The sequence below is a fragment of the Herpailurus yagouaroundi genome, unplaced genomic scaffold (genome assembly GCF_014898765.1).
Source record: "Herpailurus yagouaroundi ecotype Mexico unplaced genomic scaffold, PumYag 183, whole genome shotgun sequence".
NCBI lineage: Eukaryota > Metazoa > Chordata > Mammalia > Carnivora > Felidae > Herpailurus > Herpailurus yagouaroundi.
In genome coordinates, this window is record NW_024412414.1 from 19,066,666 (window position 1) to 19,088,013 (window position 21,348).

The 21,348-nt window shown below is 41.4% G+C and overlaps 1 protein-coding gene across 3 annotated transcripts in view; it reads right to left on the minus strand.

The window, feature by feature from the left end:
- MITF (melanocyte inducing transcription factor) overlaps positions 1-21,348 on the minus strand; it is a 66,965-nt gene that overhangs the window by 33,189 nt on the left and 12,428 nt on the right. For 2 of the 3 annotated variants that reach the window (XM_040492162.1, XM_040492161.1), the window contains exons 1-3: positions 2,789-3,008; positions 1,555-1,782; positions 403-486 (exon numbers count right to left, since the gene is read on the minus strand). In XM_040492162.1, the coding sequence (XP_040348096.1) occupies positions 403-486; positions 1,555-1,782; positions 2,789-2,821 (345 nt within the window). In that variant the 5' untranslated portion in view covers positions 2,822-3,008. Of the gene's footprint in view, positions 1-402; positions 487-1,554; positions 1,783-2,788; positions 3,009-21,348 lie in introns of those variants that run through there. The other variant, XM_040492163.1, reaches the window with a different exon arrangement.

The following is a 21,348-nucleotide window of genomic DNA, read 5'->3' on the forward strand; positions in this document are numbered from 1 at the left end:
CACACACACACACACACACACACACACACAAACACGCATATCTTGGTTTTACTAATAGCCTATTGAAGTTGATATCCTACAAATTTGTGTAACACATTGATGACGGTACCTAAATGAGTACAGCATTTTACATTTTATGTCTCACAATTTATGGATTTCAAGCACTTTTTAATCACTTAAAGCAACTTAGGGAAAATGTATTTTAAGTTTAATTTCATTTAGTTATTTAATCATGCGCCACAAGGAGGAAAATGGCCTTGCTCATAGCTTTCTCCATTTAAAAAAAAAAAAAAATCAATGAGGGGAAAAAAACCCTGAAGTCATCAGGAAGGCGTGATGAGCCACAAATATAGATTCTCATTACAAAGTGTCACATCCTTGGGCTGCCGAGTCATTCAGTACCTGCATGCATGACGCTCGTGAATGTGTGTTCATAGTTGGGCATTCGCTTTCCGCCCTGTTTTGCTCTTCAAACTTATAAAATCCCTGTAAAAACACAAGCAAAATCAGCCCATGACTTGGATTTGCAAATGACTTTTCAATGACATGTTCACACGAGGCTGATGGCGCAGCAACAAGATGAACTAATAAGCTTTCAAACAAAGTAAAAGTGACCAAGAAATAAAATAGTGCACAAAGAACTTCCATCAAATCAGCTTGATAGATGACAAATATGGACAGAGAAAAATAAGACAGTTGGTTTGGGCCCAGGGGAAAAAAGACTGAGTCCCTCTAGAAACTAGAATACAGAAACTTCAGAAAAGTCACCTCTGAAATCACATGAACATTTCAGAGTACTGTAAAACTCCATTAAAATGAGGCTTATCATCTCGTAATTTGGAAATAACAGGCATTGAATCACAACTCTCCTCTCAGGTATTTTTATGCTTCAAATTTTGATGCAACAATTAGCTTGAGGTGTGTTTTGAATCTTGTCTCCAATCCAGCCTTTACAAAAGCAGATTTCACGGCAGCGGCAATCTTGTTATGAAACGGAATTTATCTAGCAATTAAACCTTTGCTTCTCTGTTAAATTCTCATGTGCTACATTATTCAAATCCATCCACGCACATTCTGTGCTTTTTTTTTTTTTTTTTTCCTCTTCAACTCAGGGAGAAATAAAAATACTATTCCAGGCATTCACAACAAGCGGAACTTCTAAACCGCCTGTCCCACACCTTTTCTATTTTTGTTTTTCCTTCTCCACCTTGCCTTCTCCTCTCTCTGCATTTTCACTGCTTTGTAAATGGAAAGGCATTGAAGAGAAGAGAGCGCTCAGCTAACGGAGCGGAAACAGGGTGGGGGAGAAAGTGTCCTCACCTCCACGTCCCACTCGGGAGCGGCCAGGTGTCCCGTCCTGAGCCATAACCCAATAACCCGGTGATGGTGAGAAAGAAGCCGGAGAGCGGCAGCCACGGAGCGGAAACTGGGACAAAGGCCAGCGCGTGTGGCCCCGCAGACAGACTAGAGAGTCCACAGTCAAGTGTGGGAATAATATCCAACAGACATTCATTTAGTGTAAGAAGACAGGAGAGGGGAGGAGACATGAATTACCTCTTTTTCACAGTTGGAGTTAAGTGTGAGCATAGCCATGGGGCTGTTGGGTGCGCTGCTCCCCGGCACTGGTGGCATGACATGATCGCCAGGCTGGTTTGGACATGGCAAGCTCAGGACTTGGTTGGCATGTTTATTTGCTAAAGTGGTAGAAAGGTACTGCTTTACCTGCTGCCTTTGGGCTTGCTGTATGTGGTACTTGGTGGGGTTTTCGAGGTGGGTCTGCACCTGAACATAGCCACGGAGGGAAGAGAAGACAGCGCCGTTATTCGTGAGTTTCGGTCGGCTCTTTTCTCAGGCACAAACATGAGACTGGCCAGTCCACCAACAGAATAAATTATTAAGCCCCTGTTTATGTACCAGGCACTGTGCTAATGGATTTTGATATTACTGAAGTTTAAAGTCTAACTCTCAGGATTTGGGGTAATACTTTGCCCTGTTTTATTTCCCTGCTAATTAGCTGCACATCTCTTGGAAACCTTGTACCCTTCTGCTCACGTCTAAGAACTTAAAATTTGCAACCATCTGTAGGGCAAAACTTTTCCCAACACAACTGGAAGGGCTTACTGAGATCAAAACAATCCAGAAAAAGGAGCATAACAATTTGTTTTACTTTCCTTGGCAAAGCGAACAGCTTTCTGTTTAAAAACAACAACAAAAACCTCCTTAAGAACCAGCTGTAAAACGGTTGTAGAAAATAAACAGGAACATTCTGATGATTAAATCAACTAGTTGTAGATTAATTCCTCCCACTTTCATTTGGACATGATTATTCAACATTTTAATTAAGATCCTGAACTCAACATTAAGCAGTTTCTTTCAAACACCTCACACTTACATGTATGTGTTTTTAAAGGCATGGCTATTAAGGCACCAGGATATTTTTTCTCCTTTCTTATAAACAACACAGGATTAAAAATGGCTTAAAAAAAAAATCAGTGATAGTCAATTTAAAGTTACTTTTTCCTTGATAAATACAATTTGATCTTATGAGCTCCGAACAGGAGCTGATGGAGAGAGCACAGCCAGGCACTAGGGGGAAAAAAAAAAAAACCTACTAATATTTACTTTGTTCAAAACCACACTGAATTACTTCTTATAGTAACAAGCAGTAAACAGCATTAAACTAGCAGACTTGCACTTATTGGAAAGAGTACAATAAAATGAAAAGGTGAATTACTCAATTTATTGCACTGCATTTCAGACACTGAATATGAATAAGAGTAAAGCTCACCTGATAGTGATTATATTCTAGCATTTCCAGCATAACAACGCTTTAGGTGGCCCCAATCCAACGAGAAACGGTAGACTATTCACTCCCTCTACTTTCTGTAATGCCGATTCGAAGACTGACTGGCATAGAGAAGGCACTATAAACAAGGTATCCCGAGACACCACCGGAAACTTTATCACAGCAGCCCTGCTTATAATAACCTAAGCTAATTAGTTATGCGTGTAAAAAAAAAAAAAAAAAAACCATTCGCACAAGGGGCTTTTTTTTCTTTTCTTTTCTTTCTTTCCTTTCTTTTTTTTTTTTTTTTTTGGAAGCTCAACGAGCTTGGTCTTCAATATTTATATCAATTTTTCCCCCTGGCTTGACGTCATGCTTTTTTCATAAATATAAAAGAACCTTTTTAAGTGATGAGCTATCAAAGTTAAACTCACTGTCAGATCAAGGCTGATTCACTATTCATCTTTAGTTCCAGTAGTATTAATAGACAATGGTATTTCTCTTTCAGCAATAGGTTAAGAGCTAGATGCCCCCTTTGGAGAAGACACTGCCTAAAAGCTACTATTACACACGAGACTTTCTAATGGCCACATAACTCTCTAACTGGCAATTGCGCGAAGGGCGTCTCTGGAGGAGTCTCTGTGCTGCACTTTCAAGTTCAATGGCCTCATCCTATATCCTAGTCTCAGTGTGCATCTTATTCTTAGTTGCATGGATATGTAACTCTCCTACTGACTTTAAAATCAGGAAGAAGGGCAACTACCCTAAGCAGAACAGGAAAAACATACACACACACGGGGCTGGATGTATATTTACGTGAAGAGTAAGAAATAAACGTCTCCCCAATTTCACCAAGGTGGGAAGCATGAAAGTGTTTAGCAAAACTCTTATTATAACTCTTAGGGATAGAGAAGAGTAAGAGTTATCATATACATGACCGATGTACTTATATCTTTACTCATTTATTTGCTCCATTATTTACTGTTATTATGTGCTAAACGCCGTGTGAGACACGGAATATACGTTGCGGACAAATAGATCTGACTGCCAGCTTCATGAAGCTTGTAGTCTGGGGTGAGACAAAAGAAGAAAAAGGCAAAGAAATAAATACCTAAAAATTGTGATAAATGGTTAATATTAACTGCTGAAATGGGGAGAGATTTAAAGCATAAAAATTTGAAATTCAGTAATGCTGTCCAAATGCCCAGGAAAATGGAAGTTCTTTACGTTGACAATCTCAGAGAGTTTTCAAATGACTGATCTAACATGCACATAGAGGTTCACAGAGACATTTTAAGTTTATGAAAGGGTCCAGACACGATAATGATGAGGACAACAGACATTACTAAAATAAACATAAAATGAGGGCAATGCGTGTAATGTGCTTATTTCACTATTACACTTAGACAAAGAAAGGGCTACACATTTAAAAATAAATGTTAATTCACTGGCAGATCCTTATTCTTTAATGAATTAGAATTTTATGCTTTAGTAAGAAAGGAAGCGACCTGCTCTCTCTATTCGGCATTGCCACTAAGCTCTTTCCTAATACCCAGGTTGAGGTGATCGGAGTTGAATGTACTCTGTCCCTTCACGGTCAGCGTCATTTTAGTTTCCAAATAAGTTGAGAACAGACTAGCTATACACACTATGCAGGAAGCAGAACATCTCCAGCTGTCTCCAAACACTGGAAACAGGTAACATAAAGGAGGAACATGAGCTCTAGGGTTAACAGGGAGTAGTGAGGTCTGTGCCTAACTGGAACACACACGTCTCATCTAAAAGAAATGGCTGACATGAAACGTGGTTGACGGTGGCCACATGGGTATATCAATCCAGTCGAGATCTTCCAATTCTGAGATGTAGCTAGGCAATGTAAATTTCTTTTTGAAGTTAAATCTCCCAGGTTAAAAAACTGACATCCAGTTGTTTGACTTTCACACTGCATAAGACAAGTTAAACACATCTGTGAGCTGGACTCAGTCCAGAAGCCACTAGAATGTGGTCTCTGCCTCACACCACCCTTAAGGATAATCTTCCTATCTACATTCCCTGGGGGTGGCCTAGGTTCTGAGGACAAGTTACTGTCGAAATGCAGGCATTTCCTTGTGCTTCCCTGAGAGACAGCATGCGGAGCAGCACAGTTAAGAATTCGAAACCTGCATTCGAATTGTGGCTTTGCAACTTAACTGTTTAGATGACCCTCTGCAAGTCATGAACGTTTCCAGGCTCTCATCTCCCCACGTACTCAATAGGGATGATAACAGAGCCTGCATGATAGAGGTATTTCCGCATTAAATGAACACACATGTCTGACGATCTTAGCAACGTAGCTGAAACATTGCAGTTCTCAAACGTTTTTTGTCTTAAGACTGTTTCAAACCATTCTAATCGGGAGTATTTATGTGAGTCCTAGCTATCGGTGCTTACCATATTAGGAATTAAAGCAAAAAAATCTTAAAATGCAAGATGACACGCTGCCGTACATTCCACTGGTCTTCAGAACAATGACATTTTAACACTCACGAAGCTTTTGTAAAACTCTTCTGTAAAATCGCAAGAGGGGCATGAAAAAAAAAAGGAAAATAACCTGGTATTATGAAGACAGTAGTTGCGACCTGGCAAAATCACTACAAGGGTCCTGGAGTCCCCCAGGGCTCTCTGATCAACTTTAAGACCTGCTGATCTAGAACACAGGTTCTCGAGGACCTGAACCCTCGAACCTTCTCACAGCAATATTATGAGGCTCTAAAGTCCTGTGACAATTTTAAAAGCCATATAAATAAAACCATCCTAAATCATAGCTCCTCAGACTTCCCTTTAATTAATTTTTCAATAGCCAATCAAGCAAGCATACAAATGAAAACATATATGCAGCAGTAAACATCTGTATGACTGCCTGATAATTTTTGCACGCTGTTGACCTTCAGACTAACCCTCCCCAAGTTAATGAATTTGGAGAGTCAAGTTAGGTATTGCTGAGCATTTGAAGCACAGACCACAGAATAAAGCTAGAATACTTCATACCCTCTCAAAAGATACTCTTTTGTCGATATAAGGGATGTTTCATATAAATAAAGGATGTTAGCTATCACGTTAAAGTGCAAAACTCCAAAGGCTTTGAAATTCTTCTTCCTTGTTACTGCTACACTCTTTTTGTGCTTTTTCTGTTCTTCCTTCAGATGCTGAATTCATACCAAGAGAGGTGGAATGGATCACCTTCTAACTGTCACACTTTTGCTGTGCCACTTCCTAGGTGACAATGACAGGTTATTTTCCACCAGTTTCATTTGAAAAAGATCGTGGAGCACCTCAGTGTGAGATGGTACCTAGAGAAAACTACCATCTTGACCGACAAAAGAATTCACTGCAGGGAAAGAAAGAATTCCCACTGGTCTTCTATTCCCTCTACGATTCGTAAACCAGAATGTAAATAATCAAGTTGAGGGAAGATTCCTGCAATCCTTTTAGTTCATAATCTATTTTTTTTTTCAACACATGCAGATTCAACACACACTTTTTCAACACAAAGTGCAGATTTCTTATTTTATGTTTAGGGAGAAAATGTGCCCTGCTGCTTAGCGAGTTTAAGGAACAGTAAAGGGATTGTAACTCCATCAACTGCTATCCACTACTGCCTCCAAACCACCATTCTTTTATACTGGTTTTTCAAATGACAATTTATAGAGACGGTCAACTAAGCAGTCACCATCCCTGAAAAACATGGCAGAACTGACAAAGCTAGCTTTCTTAAATGACTTGGGAGAAGACTTGTCCAGGGTCACATTTGAAAGGCACACGGTTCTTTTCAGTCCCACAATTATACGAATTGTGCCGATTATGCCACGAAAGAGGAGTCAAGCCCAAAATACACGTTCTCCAACACTCAGTCATCTATTCTGTACAGTCTGTACAAGGGGATTCTTCACAGAAAATAAACATGAGGATACGAATCCTGACCTAAGAGAGAAAAGAATCAAAATGAGATGCAAACAAGAAGCAAAAGCAAAGGCGGCTTCCATAAAGGAGACAGACAAGGGACTAATAAGGCTGACGAGCCCAAGCCCCTTTCCCTAGCCCGGGAGTCTGCCCACCAGGCCAGCTGAGTCTGCTCCTTATTCTGGTCTGTCCTGTCAACTAAGAATACATTTTACACTTTTCCATGGTTGGAAAAGAAGCAGAAGAAGATTTCATGATACATGAAAATGACATGAAATCCAAATTTCAGTGTCCATAAATAAAGTTTTCTTGGCACACAGCCATGCCCATTCATTTGCATATTGCCCATGGCTGCTTTCACACCGCAGTGGCAGAGATGAGTAGTCACAACAGAGCCTGCCTGGCCCCCAAACCCTAAAATACCTACTCTCTGGATTTTTACGGAAAATGCCAACCTCTGCTCTGTTAAGAAAGTTTCATCTAACTGGAATTCAGCTTCTCTGATGAAATACAAGTTTTAAGAAGGAAAGAACGAGGGGAGTTTTGAAATGTAGTACATGTGTATACAATTTTGCGGTGGCTTCGCCAAATATCATCTAAACTGGATAAGCAGCCGGGTAGGAACACCGGGTGCACTCAATGATTCCCCATTTTAAAGACAGACAGAAACTCTGAAAAGAAGGTCGTAAGACCTGCCAAGGCTGGACATTCAACCAAGGTCTTCCGCATTCTGTCGCCAGTGGCAAACCATACAAACACCCTTGGCTGTTGATGAATTTTAATCTAGGGCTTTAACTGAGCTAACAGGGGAAGATAAAACAATGTAAACCCACACGCACTCACATACTCTGTGTGTACACGCTCAAATATGTACGAATTTATATCCAGTTTCTCTGGCCTCTATACGTTCACACCATTTCCCATCACATCACTTTGCAGGATCTAGGCTTCTGAATTCAGAGAAATGAGTTACAAAAGGTTGGGGCGCCTGGGTGGCTCAGTCGGTTAAGCGTCTAACTTCGGCTCAGGTCGTGATCTCACAGTTCTTGGATTCACACCCCGCGTCGGGCTCTGTGCTGACAGCTCAGAGCCTGGAGCCCGCTTAAGATTTTGTGTCTCCCTCTCTCTCTGCCCTTCCCCACTCACACTCTGTCTCTCTCTCCTTCAAAAATAAATACACATAAAAAAAAGTTTTTAAAGAAATGTGTACAAAAGGAGAGGACAGCAAATCTATTTTTCTAAAATGTTGATGTTTTAATAGAATAAACTAGACCAACTTTACCAAAAATGCCTAACAGGTCTTCCTCCCTTAGCTGATGACCTATATAACAGTATGCTTATTATAAACCACAAGGTAGGCATGCTTTGGGGTTAGGACAAACAATATTTAGTAGCCCCAGGGGAAAAAATAGAGTATTTATAAGTAAACTCCTACTATATACATTGTTTTTTCTTCCCTCCCAGACTAAACCATGCCAAAGGTCTGAGTATAAAAAGAACATCAAGTTTTTATCTCAGCCAAATAGAAATATGAGATTTAAGACTGGTAGCCGACTGTCTGCAGAGTATTTATAATCCCAAAATGAAAACGCAACTTTTAGAATCAAAGTCCTATGAGAGAAGCAGCAAAGCCCAATAAACTTAATCCATTACTCACCTTCATACAAAACTATGCATTTACAGGTCCTGTACTATAAAGATTGTATCAGCCATTATGCATGGATATGTCATACTAAATACCAAATTTTAAAACGCATGTTGAACAGAATTAACATTCATTCACTCAAAAATCTCTACCCTGTAACCAGACACTGTGCATTTTATATTCACTCCAAGCTGAGGCCATTTAAAAATAAAACTAAGAAGTCACTTGGATAACCACATTAAATATTCTTGAAAGCCTCTTCATGCAGTCTTTATAAAAAAAATATCAGGGCGCCTGGGTGGCTCAGTCGGTTGAGCGTCCGACTTCAGCTCAGGGTCACGATCTCACAGCTCGTGAGTTCAAGCCCCACGTTGGGCTCTGGGCTGACAGCTTGGAGCCTGGAGCCTGCTTCTGATTCTGTCTCCTTCTCTCTCTGACCCTAACCCACTTGCATTCTGTCTCTGTCTCTCTCAAAAATAAACATTAAACAAAAAATTTTTTAAAGATTTAAAAAAATAGTAAGAAAAAAATAAATAAAAATCATATGATGGCAACTGATTGAATACAGAAACAACTACAGAAGAAACCTTATGTTGATAGTTTTAACCTTTTATTTTGGGTCATTGCTGTCTGAGACTATACCCAGTTGCCTTTGTGCTGTATACAGAAAGAACTAAATATAGGTTTGAGTGCAAACCTTAACGTGTACATAAATCACCCGGGATCTTGTTAAATGCAGTGTGACTCTGTAGGTCTGGGGTGGGACCCAAGATCCTGCATTTATAATAAGCTCCCAGGGGATGCCCACCCTACTGGTCCACGGACTATGCTACATACACCTGGAGTGCAAGGCTGTGATACGTGCTCACCTGGACTTCTGCTCCCAGGAAAGTTACATGTTCATGATTCATTCAATACATATTGCTTGAGTACCAACCAGATGCCAAACAACTGCCCTACTCTTACACAGCCTGTTCAGGGGAGGTTCTAGAGAGAAGGCGACAGTTAAGCACAGGCCTGAAGTTGGGGAGGAGATGAACCAGGCAGATTGGTGGGAAGAACATCCCAGCAAAGTGCAAAAGTCCTCAGGTATGAACAAGCCGGGCCTGCTCAAGGAACAGCAAGAGGCTCTTAATATACCTACTTCACTTGGCTTCTAATCTACCACACGCATCTGGTTTTCCTCTTACCTCTTTTCTTTTAAATGTTTATTTTTGAGAGAGAGAGAGAGAGAGAGAGCGAGCACGCACAAGTGGGGGAGGAGCAGAGACAGAGGGAGACAGAGGATCCCAAGTTGGCTGTGTGCTGACAGCAGAGAGTCTGACGCAGGGCTCAACTCACAAACCCTGAGCCCAAGTCGGATGTTTAAATGAGCCACCCAGGCACCCCTCCTCTTACCTCTTGTAATATTTCTTTTTAGTCTCCTTGGCCGGCTCTGTCTTCTCCTAAGTATCAGAGTGTCTCAATGCTCAGAGCTTGATTTTCTCTATGGAAAGGCACAGCCCTGGTGATCTACATCAGTCTCCAGGTGTCCCTGAACTCCAGATTCACCTCCACCTGCCTACCCCACAGCCCCATCCGGAAGACTGCAGACATCTCAAACCTCCATGGTCATCATTCCCTCCAAACCAGCTCCTCCACAGTCTTCTCCACCTTTGTAGATGGCAACTCTATACTTCTAGAGTTGAAAACTCTATCCTTTAGGTTGAAACATAGGAAATTACCTTTTTTCCCCCCTGTAGATCAAAAAAGTGGCCTTCATATGGTTCAATCTAGTTGTTCATTCAAAAACCTTGGTCATCTTTGACCCTGTTCTTCACACCCTCTATCCAATCTATAAAGAAGTACTGGCTCCCAGGGCACCTGGGTGGCTCAGTCAGTTAAGCATGTGACTCTTGGTGTGGGCTCAGGTCCTGATCCCACAGTTCATGGGTTCAAGCCCCGCATCAGGCTCTGCGCTGGTAGTCCAGAGCCTGCTTGGGATTCTCTCTGTGCCCCTACCCCGCTCTATCATACACTCTCTTTCTCTCAAAAGAGATAAATAAATAAACTTAAAAAAAAAAAAAGAAGAAGCATTGGCTCCTTTCTCAGAATATATCCAGAATTTAATTGATTTTCACCGTGTGTATTGTTACCATCTGATCCATGCTATCATCATTTCTCACTTGGAGTAGTGAGAGTCTCTTCTGGCTTCTGTCTATGCCCTCACACAGTCTATGTTGAAGACACTGATTAGAGTGATCCTTGTAAAATATGTCAGATCATGTCACTACCCTGGGGGCGGGGGGAAACAACTCTGGAATGGCTCCCTATTTATCTCTTGAGGGGAAAAAAAAAATGTTCTTAGAATGGCCTACAAGTCCCTAACCAGTGCCATTCATTGTACTTGTTAGAAATTCAGTCTTGGGTCCTACCCCACACCTAATGAGTGTGACTCTTTCAGTGGAGACCAGAAATCCATGTTTTAACAAGTTAACTAGGCAGATTCTTATGCACGCCAAAGTCTGAAGATCCGGCCCACTCCACCCTGGAATCATGACCTGTCTGCTCTTGTCTCCCACAACCATCCTAAGGGTTTATTTAAATTCTCAGCCCATACCCTGCCAGTGCTCCTGACCCCCGTACCCAGCTCTACTTTCTGCAGAACATGGCCTGGCACACAGTAGGGACTCAACAAGTATCTGGTCAATCGGTGAATGAATAGAGCCCATGGACGTTGGGGGGAAGAGGTGCTAAGGGCAATGAGTCAGATTGTGTAGGGCACCGTAGTGTCTGGAGGCTAGGATTCTGACAGCCTCCAGAAATGTCCTGAGGAAATGGAGAAGTGACAAGTGCTGGCTCTTCCTAATTCAGAAAGCTCTGGAGGAACTATGTCTCCAGGCCAGCATGTGATTCAGAGTCTGCCTCCCTACTCTGAGAGATAAAGCTAAAGCTCCCTTTTCTGTTCAGCATCTTCCCCGAGACTGCCAATTCTTATAGCTCTCATCTATGAGGCCTGGGGTCCTGAGAATCTAGGAGAAATGGCCGTGAGCCTGGATACCTGCCTCCGTGTCTAAACTATAGACCCCACAATGAGTCACCATGAAAACAGAGGTCCCCAAAAAGGTGGCCCATGGGCACAGTCCACAGGTATGGCAAAACATTCTGTGCAGTCGGTTAATTAAAAGTTAGGAATTTTCAACCAAGTTTTGGATCTCTAGTTTCTCTGGATCAGTCAGGAGATCTAGCGATGCTAAAGCACACGGGCCAGCACTGGACAGAGTTGAGTGGCAGCTTCCCTCTTGGGATGAGCTACGGGCTCTTCATTTGGCCACCATTCTACCACTCCTTGTACCCACACTGACGTGTGGCCTGCTCCACTCACTCATCTACCTGACTTCTGAGGGCACGTGAACTGTGAGCCCTTTAAACACTTCACATTCCTGGGCGTTGTTCCAAATCAGATGGAATGGGTGGCATACGTGTGCTTACAGAGCCACATTAAATGAACAATCTTAAATGATGTGGGAGAGAATAAAAAGTCAATTGGTATAACCTTAATACATAAAATAAAATGATGTAAACTTTTAAAAGGTACATGCACATCCATCTAGTAATTAAACAATCAAGCACTTTTCTACGGAAATCAACAGATATAAGCAAGATTTAAGATTAGGTACAATGGATGTAACATCCATCAGAGCATTAACCATCATGGGAATGGTCAAAGTACTACCTTAAAGCCCAATAGTCTGTGAGTGCTTTCGAGTTACAACAGTACTATGGCACAATTGAGCAACAGACCTTATATCCCCCAAAACCTAGAATATTTCATCTGGGGTCCTTTATAGGAAGTTTGCCAACCTTACATCTAGTAAAACAAACAAACCAACAAGTAAAAGAAAACAAAAATCTAACAGCAGGCAATGGATTAAATTAATTACAAGGCGGCCACCTACGTTCAGGGTTCCCCCGACCTTGGCCCTGTTGACCCGAGGGCCAGACACTTCTCTGTTACAGGGCTGTCCTGTGCACTGTAGGACAATCAGCAGCATCCTTGGCCTCTACCCAATAGATGCCAGCAGCGCCTTCCCCGCAACAAGCAAATATGTCACCAGACTTTCCAGACATCCTCTGGGGGGCAAAACTGCCCCCAGTCGAGAACCACTGCACGCAGATGGATACAATGCAGTCATTAAAATCCCTGTTTTACAAACCTATTTAATTAGAGGGGACGTTCAGAATGGCAAAGCAACTTAGAAACGCTACCTACACCGTGATCCTACATCGGCTTCAAAATATTACTTATACATCTGCAGAGGCAAAAAAAGACCAATTACCGATCATTCAGCAAACTTAACAATAACTGTTCTCAGGTGATGAAATTGGAGGGAACTTTTACTTTATTGGTTCCCCCCCACCCCCCCATATCTTCTATATCATCTACATGACACTAATTTTGTAATTAAAAAAAAAAAAAACCTACAGATTCCACAGAAACTAAATTCTGTGGGTCTGGACAAATAAAGATATATTCAGGCAGAATCCCTCTCCTGAAAACTTTGCAAACAATAAATAAACCCACATAGCTGTTATATAAGGAATGAAATCTGCCTCACTCCAATTTTTCCTTTAAATACTTGATCAGATTAAGAGGACCCCGTTATTTATGACAGTTTTAGTCCAACATCCAAGCCCAGACCGTTTGAGTTTGTATGATATGTGACATATTTTTATGGTTTTGTAAAGGGCTGCGATTACGTGGTTCAATGGACCCCTAATAATAGCCCATTGTAAGGACCGTCCACTTCTCCCCCTCCCAATGGGAGTTGTGAGAGCAGCATTCCACGTGCTAGAACTTTTCCATCTGCCCCAGTTTAGCACTGCCTCAGAACTGCAGACGCCTTTTTGTTTTAGTATTTCCCCCCCAAAATGCCCCCATTGTTTGCAGTTTATCGGGTATTAGAGATCATTATGGCACAGGCAGCCAAACTCCTTTTCATAAGGGCCGGCGCTCCTAAGAAACTGGCAGTGGTCAAGTTTGTCAGAGATGAAAACATTGCCCTGGGCTTAAGCAAAAGGTCAGTCAGAAATGAGAGCTGAAGGCTGCCGGTTGGAAGGTCAAGTCCACACGGGCTGAAAACTGGCAAAAAGTTGCCGCCTCGTAATAACACAGACTTCAGGGTCCGTATCATGAGACTCGACGGATCTCCCGGTTTTTGAGGAGCTGCATTGTCTCGGGTAATTCCTGAGACTTGTCGCCTAGATTATGGGATGATGAAAACCCGGGTTGGAACGAACAACCCCCCCGCAGGAGCTCTCTCGAGCATGCTGGGCCCTGTGCTGAGTGCTTTGCAGGCCCTCCCTTTACCAACTTCACTTAACCAGCAGGTACACAGGCACTGAGCGTATGGAGGGCAGCAACTACAGCTGGGCTCCTGGACCCACGAAAGAGCCTGTTTAAGTTGGGGGAGCACAGACAAACGGGAAGGAAACAAATCAACAAAGAAGGGATTTCATACAGTGACTCAGTGCAATGCAAACAATGAAACAAAGTTATTTTGGAGTGATTTGGAGCAAACAATAAATTTTTTTTTCAACGTTTTTATTTATTTGTGGGACAGAGAGAGACAGAGCATGAACGGGGGAGGGGCAGAGAGAGAGGGAGACACAGAATCGGAAACAGGCTCCAGGCTCCGAGCCATCAGCCCAGAGCCCGACGCGGGGCTCGAACTCACGGACCGCGAGATCGTGACCTGGCTGAAGTCGGACGCTTAACCGACTGCGCCACCCAGGCGCCCCTGGAGCAAACAATAAAACAAAGTTTCCATGGTGCCGACATTCCAGCTGAAGAAGACTGAGGGATATGAAGAAGCCAGGGATGTGGAGAACCCAGCAAGCTGGGACCCCGAGGTGGGAAGCAGCTTGGCAGATGGGAGAAACAAGAATGCCGGTAACAATAATCAGGGCGGTGCTGTGACCAGGCAGGCCGCTCAGCGTGTGAACTGCGACAGCCAGCCGTGGCCAGGTGTATGAGGCCTTGTAGGCTCTGTAAGGAATGTGAGTTTTCTTCTCTGCTACTTAGAAGAATCCTTTCTTTGGAAGGTTCTAAGCAGAGAAGTGACATGATCTGACGAACGTTCGTAACACATCACTCTGGGGCTGATGTAGAGAGAAGCTAGGAACGGACACAGGGGAAACAGTTCGGAGGCTCCTGTGGCCACGTTTATGAGAAATGATGATGCCTTGGCCTCAAATATTAAGATGCAGTTGGATGGGAGATACGTGTTACTGGATCTTTTCTTTGGTTTCTCCTGGGCTTACATCAAATTTAAGAACAGCACGTCTATTAACGAACTAACAAAAGCAGAAAATATCTTGCACAATGCTCTGAAAAGTCTCACGCCAGCATCAAGAAGTTATTATCAACGATGCATACATCATAAAGCATCCCATATAGACTTGGGGCCCATAAGCTAAGTGTATGGCCAGCTGTCAGAGTACAGTGGAGAGAACTGATCTAGTACTGTTAATATTGAGCTGGGGAAAAAAAAATATTCAGCTGGAATTTCAGACAGACCGGAGTTAAATCCTAGCCAAGTGGCTTAGGTGCTCTGAATCTTAGTTTTCTATTTGCAAAGGTGGGATCGTGGATACCCACCGGGTAGTTGCTAAGATTGATTAGTTCAAGTGACAAAATGCCCAAAAAATGCCTAGCACATAAGAAATCCTCAATAAATAAATAAATAAATAAATAAATAAATAAATAAATAAATAAATACTGTTCTCTATTATCGTTAGCCCTGGAATTTTTGCTTTCACATTCAAGTTGACCAGTGTTAGGTCATTTAGATGATACAGCTCAAAAAAAAAAAAAAAAAAAAAAAGTAAAGGACACCTTGAAGGAATAGAGAGGGCAGAGGACAGCAGGGCTGGAGAGGATGTTCGGCCTCCTCCAGGCATCCTTTTCTCTTCTCTTTAGCGGACTCAGGTATCACAGATACTATGGATAAAAGTGGGTAAAAAACAATCTTAGTGCCTGGGGGCACTTGCTGGCAGGGGGTGTCTTCTGGAAGGCTTTTGTGAAATTCTCTCTCCCACTTCCAAAGGAGCTAACCCAGGCACTGATTCGTAAATGGGGCTTCAGGGAACCTGGCCACTCCTGAAAAGTGCATGCAAACCTTCTGAGGATGCATTTTTCCTAGGTCTCACAAAAGAAAACAGTTGAAGAAGAAATTCTGTCTAGGATTTACAAGTGAGAGGGAGGTATGCACATGAAACAAGTTGAGCCCTGAGTTGTCACTGTTCAAGCTTGGTGATGAGGACTTGGGGGCTCATTATATTATTCTCCCTGCTTTTATATGAGTTTGAAACAATCTATACACACTCACATACAGCATACATATTAATGTATTAGATATTTTCTTTATATTCATTTTTATCTTTCCTGTAAGAAGGCAAGTCTGATGGCAACACATTTACTAAGCAAGAAGGTGGTTAATCCATCAACCTACCATAAGCATAAATGTCTGCTTTTTTGCTTGTTATTCTGGACTTACGCCTGAACTTGCTTCTCAAAGAACTGATTTTATGTTTTGTGAACCGATTATGGATTCGATATGGTCCACGTCATTCCTCTGTGGTGGTGTCAGCCTGACCAACTCGCAGAGACACATTTTATGCACAAAGTAATTTGGGTCCTATGGAGTGTTCTCACCAATCGAAGCAGGAATGTATATTTTAGCCATGAATGAAACATTTTTTATTTGTGCAGAGGGTATAAAAGTGAATTCATATTGACCTTTTCAGATCAAAAGCAGAACTACCTCTTTGAAACAAAATGGCCAATGATCTACATTTATGTCATATAAAAAAAAAAATCACAAAACAACTGAAGCTTAAGTTTATAAAGACTTTTTTTTTAAGTGCGCTGTCAGCACAGAGCCTGATGTGGGGCTCTCTCACACGGACTGTGAGATCGTGACCTGAGCCAAAATCTAAGAGTCGGACGCTTAACCAACTGAGCCACCCAGGCACCCCATAAATATATTTAGGAGGAGTTTTGTTTTTATCCACTAAAAACACTTGCAAAAAAAAATGACTCATCACACTGTTCAAAGCAGACTCTCAGAGGGATTTTAAATATGCTATAAATACATACAAATTTATAAGGGTAAGACATGCTATTGCAAAACCAAAAAATGGGATAGTCCCATTTGGATTTTTGTGTGTGACAAAACCAATGGATAAAAGGAGTAAAGATGAAAAAGACAAAATACTTCTTTGGGGAAGAAAGGTGAGAATTCTAAGAGATGTAAGAAAATGGGAATATACTGGGATTTCTTATAATAAGGATAAAGAATTAAAAAGTGGAAATGAAGTAATTACTAGCACTTACTATGTGCCAGGTAGTTCTAAAAGTTTTCAATGGACGTGGTCATGTCATCTTCACTACAACCCTAAGAGGTAGGAGCTGTGATTACTCCCATTTAAGGGATGAGAAAACTGAGGCTTGCTCCCAGCCACTATATTAAACACTGCCATGTTATAAGTGATCTCTAGAATTTACATTTCAACATAGGATTTCTGGTTTTGATTCTGTACAGAGAGCCTCTATAATAATTCTTTTGTGTATTTGTTTTCTTTCACACTTTTGTTATGAACAAGCCTCTCATTAATAGTTGATCTTCACCTGGGTGGACAGATCATTTAAACCAAAGCTCTACTCAATCCCTAAGTGAACAGAAACAGGCACTCAGGCCAGCAGTGGGTCAAAGAAGACAGGACTTTACAACAGAGAAACTTACAGTGAACATTTGTTATGGGAAAAATGCCTCAGGACATTGGGTAATTTAAGAGTTGATGGCTTTTTCTTACTTTTTCTTTTCTCTTTTTTTTTGGTGGGGGAGGGGTTGGGGGGGGTTGGTGGGCAAACAGAGTCTTCCAGATTCAAAAGGAATTTTGTTAACCAAAAGCATCTAAGTATCATGGGGTTTTTAAAGGAAAGATTAAACTATTGTATGATATAGTCATTCTTTTATGAGAAAGAAAATAGGCCACTGTGTTATGGAAATGCCAGTTGCCATATACCTAATTATAAACCATTATCAAAATAGAGAAGAAGAGAAATGTGCAGATCACTCTTCTGTAAAAAGACCCAGTGCACTATATAGTTAGGATAAAAACAAAAACAAAAAGCGATGGTTCAGTCAGTCCCCAAAACTCTGTATATTACATGCAGCAGACAGAAAGAAAGCCCTCGATAGGAATGAAAATCCCTCATTCCTGTCCTCAAGGAGCTTACAGGTATAGGGTTAGGGTGAGTGTGTGAAGAAAGAAACCCACACATAAAACAGCAGTTCTCACCCAGGGACGATTTTGCCCTGCACGGAACATTTTCTGGTTGTCACAGCTGGGGGGGGGGGGGGGCAATGGGGGGGGGGGGGTTCTTGGGGGCAGGAGCTGCTGCTGACACCTAGTGGGTACAGAGGAGGGATGATGTGCACATGGTACACAGCTCCGCACAAGAGAGAATTACCTGGCTCCCACATCCACAGTGAGAACATGTGGTGTCAACTGCCCACACCAAGCCTGCAGGGAGTACTTTTAGAAAAAGGCAATGAAACCACTCAAGGCACAGGAAGGGCACAGATACCCCACGAACCATTGATGGGCTTCCTCCTTGTATCTGGGCTTCACAGTTAGGCAAGGGGCACTTCACATCCTGTCTTGACACGCAAAGGACACCTTCTTAGTTAACTGGGAGGAGGAGGAAATGTCATCACAGTCAATAGCTTAATTCAAAACCCTTCATATCGACTTGACTTCTGGAAAGTAACGTGGGAAGGAAAAGTTATGCTGGTAAATGGAGAATGATCAATTCAACACAACAATAAACTGTGCCCTAAAGTTACGCAGAACAAATGTGAATGATTCCAATTATTCAAAAGCACATTGGGAACCTGCTTTGGTGTTTCTGAACATGAACTCTGAGTGCACTGTCGATATCAGGGAGTGAGTGTCACTTACAAGTCCCCTCTGTCCAATAAAATACAGAACAAGTACTTGCAAATAAAGCCATTCACTAATGCTTAGTTTTGGAGTGCTTCACATCAATTCTCCTTCCCGTCCCAAAGTGTCAATAGCAAAACAAGCATAGTTCTTCATCTCCTCATTTTCTACCTTTTTTTTTAAGAATGAGAGAGCATGCACACACGTGCACGAGCAGGGAAGAGGGGCAGAGGGAGCAAGAGGGATTCTTAAGCAGGCTCCATGCTCGGCACGGAGCCCGACACAGGGCTTGAACCCGCAACTGTGAGATCATGACCTGAGCTGAAATCAAGAGTCAGACACTCAACTGACTAAGCCACCCATGTGCCCCTCATTTTCCACATCTGAAGAGAGGAAATATCTTTTTCTTTTTCTTTTTTTCCTATTTTGTGAGGAGCGGGTGGAGTTTTTTAAGTATTTTTATTTGAGTGTAGTTGACACACAATGTTACATCAGTTTCAGGTGTACAACACAGTGATCAGACAAGTCTATATGTTCTACTACCCTCGCTGCAAGTATAGCTACCCTCTGTCATCATACAGCCCCTATGGTAATATCATTGATTATATTCCCAAGGCTGAGCCTTTTATACCTCTGACTCATTCACTGAAATACTTCAATCCTGTATCTCTCTCTACCCTTCACCCATTTTGCCCCTGTCCCCACTCCCTCCCTTCTTGCAACCACCAATTTGTTCTCTATTTAGACATCTGATTCTTTGTTTATTCATCTGTTGTGTTTTTTAGATTCTACATATGGGCAAAACCATACGATACCTGTCTTCCTCTCTCTGACTTATTTCACTTGGCATAATACCTTCTAGGTCCATCCGTGTTGTCACAATTGGCAAGATCTCATCCTTTTCCATGGCTGCATATTATATTATACATCTTTTTCAATATATTTTAAGAACTTTCAAAAGCCATTAATTTATCATTTTGCATATGATACAGACTTTATTTTCTTACTGCTTTTCAAAGTATAAAGGGAAGCACAGCAATCCTGATAACTGTTAAAGCTGAAGAATGGAGGAGAAGGAGTCACACTGGACGATTCTTCCCAATATCATATATATTAGAAATTTTCCATAATAGTTATAAAAAAAAGAAAAGAGTATAAGTAGTTCTTAGACAACCACACATACACACACACAAATGTGGCCTTGTGTGTTTTCATAAAAATAATCCTGATGACTTCAGTGACAAATTCTCCGTGGTCTTAAAGATTCTAGATCAACTTTTATTTTGCTATCTGCCTTCCCATCATTTATATTAAAAAAAGAAATCTACAAACTATGCAGAAAAACAAAAAAAAAAAAACCCTAAAACTGTAGAAATAGCACTAAACAATACTCTTCCCACAAAGTTTCAGTCTCAAGCGATGTCTACAACAGACAAATTGGGCAGACCTAAATGACCTTAAAAGGACTCTTTCTTACAGCAAAATGACAAGTTTCAACTGCCAAACTGAAGCTTCTTTGTATTACATGTTTTATCTAATTAGCACTCTAGGAAATGCATTGCGGTGACCAAATGGGAGCGTTCCCTTCTCTTTCTGTTGGCCTTAAAATATGGAGTGATGATGCAGTTAGTTACACCTTTAATATAAAATAGTATGTGTGTGCGAGAGAGAGTGTGCATTCTCCAAATAATAGAAATGATTAAAGAAAAGAGTGTAATAAAAGGACTGATGATACAATATTTTTGGCTTCTTTTCCTTTAGACAGAGCATGATTCTTGACTTAACAATAAGCAATATTATTTTCCATGTTCAACATGGTCATTGGAGGGTATGAGAATGAGTTATAATACAATGTTCACTCTCTGTTTAGAGAAAAGGAATTAGGGAAGGAAATTAACTTCTAATGAGCATTTCTTCTATAGCAGGCATAATACCCAGGCCTTTAAATACATTAATCTCATTTGACGTGCACAAGAGAGGTTAAGTGCTCTCACTCGTCTGGTCTCCAGATGAGGGAAACAAAAGCAGAGAGGTTAACTAACCAGTCCTATGTCACCTGCTTGCTCTCATATAGTGAATATCTAAACTTCAGTTTGTTGGGCTCCAAACCAACCAAAATATCCAGGGTGCATCAGAGCTTCACTACTCAGGAGTGATCAATGTCCTGCAACAAGTAATATGGCAAATACGCTTATTTAAAGACCACCAAAACTGTCACCATGAAAAGGAATGCACCAGAGAAAATTCACTGAGGGAATTTTATTAAATTTATTATCATTCTCAAGCCTAGGGACAGAACAAAAATGTTATGACTTTTCTTATTAAAAATGCAATGTATGTGGTTGAAGAAAATCTGAAGAATAAAGATGAGCAAAGGAAAGAAAAAGAAATCACAAATAATCTCATAGTGGGAGACAAATCCTGACAGCATTATGGTATTTATCTTTCTACCGGTCAAAGGAGAATTGTAATGTGGCCTCCAGGCAATGTTAGCAGAACTAGAGTGAAAGTTACCATGTTCAAAAAGTGAGATTTATACATATCTCTAAAACAGAAGACATACTTGCTAACCTACCCACTAAGATCCTGCAAGATTACACTTAATTCAACCTGTGAAAGTCGAGCTCAGATTTGGATTATTGATTTAAATTACATTTTACTCCGGACTCTAATTACATGTTGTAGGATCCCCATTCAAGAACACTTGGAGCTACAATTAGCCCTTTGCTAGGTACCAAGGGAGTAGAAACGGAATCATCAACGTGAGGAATACAAGGAATGTGCTATAAAGAGACACTTAATGCTGAAAAGTCCTGTGCTTCCCCCCAATCTTTCTACTTTTGCTAATCCAATGTCTTTTCTATATCATACCATAAAAACAACCACCCTCCCCCAAGAGAGCATTACAACCTAGACTGGGTTCAAGGGTTAACAATGGTAGAAAAGGAAAGGAAAGGAAAGGAAAGGAAAGGAAAGGAAAGGAAAGGAA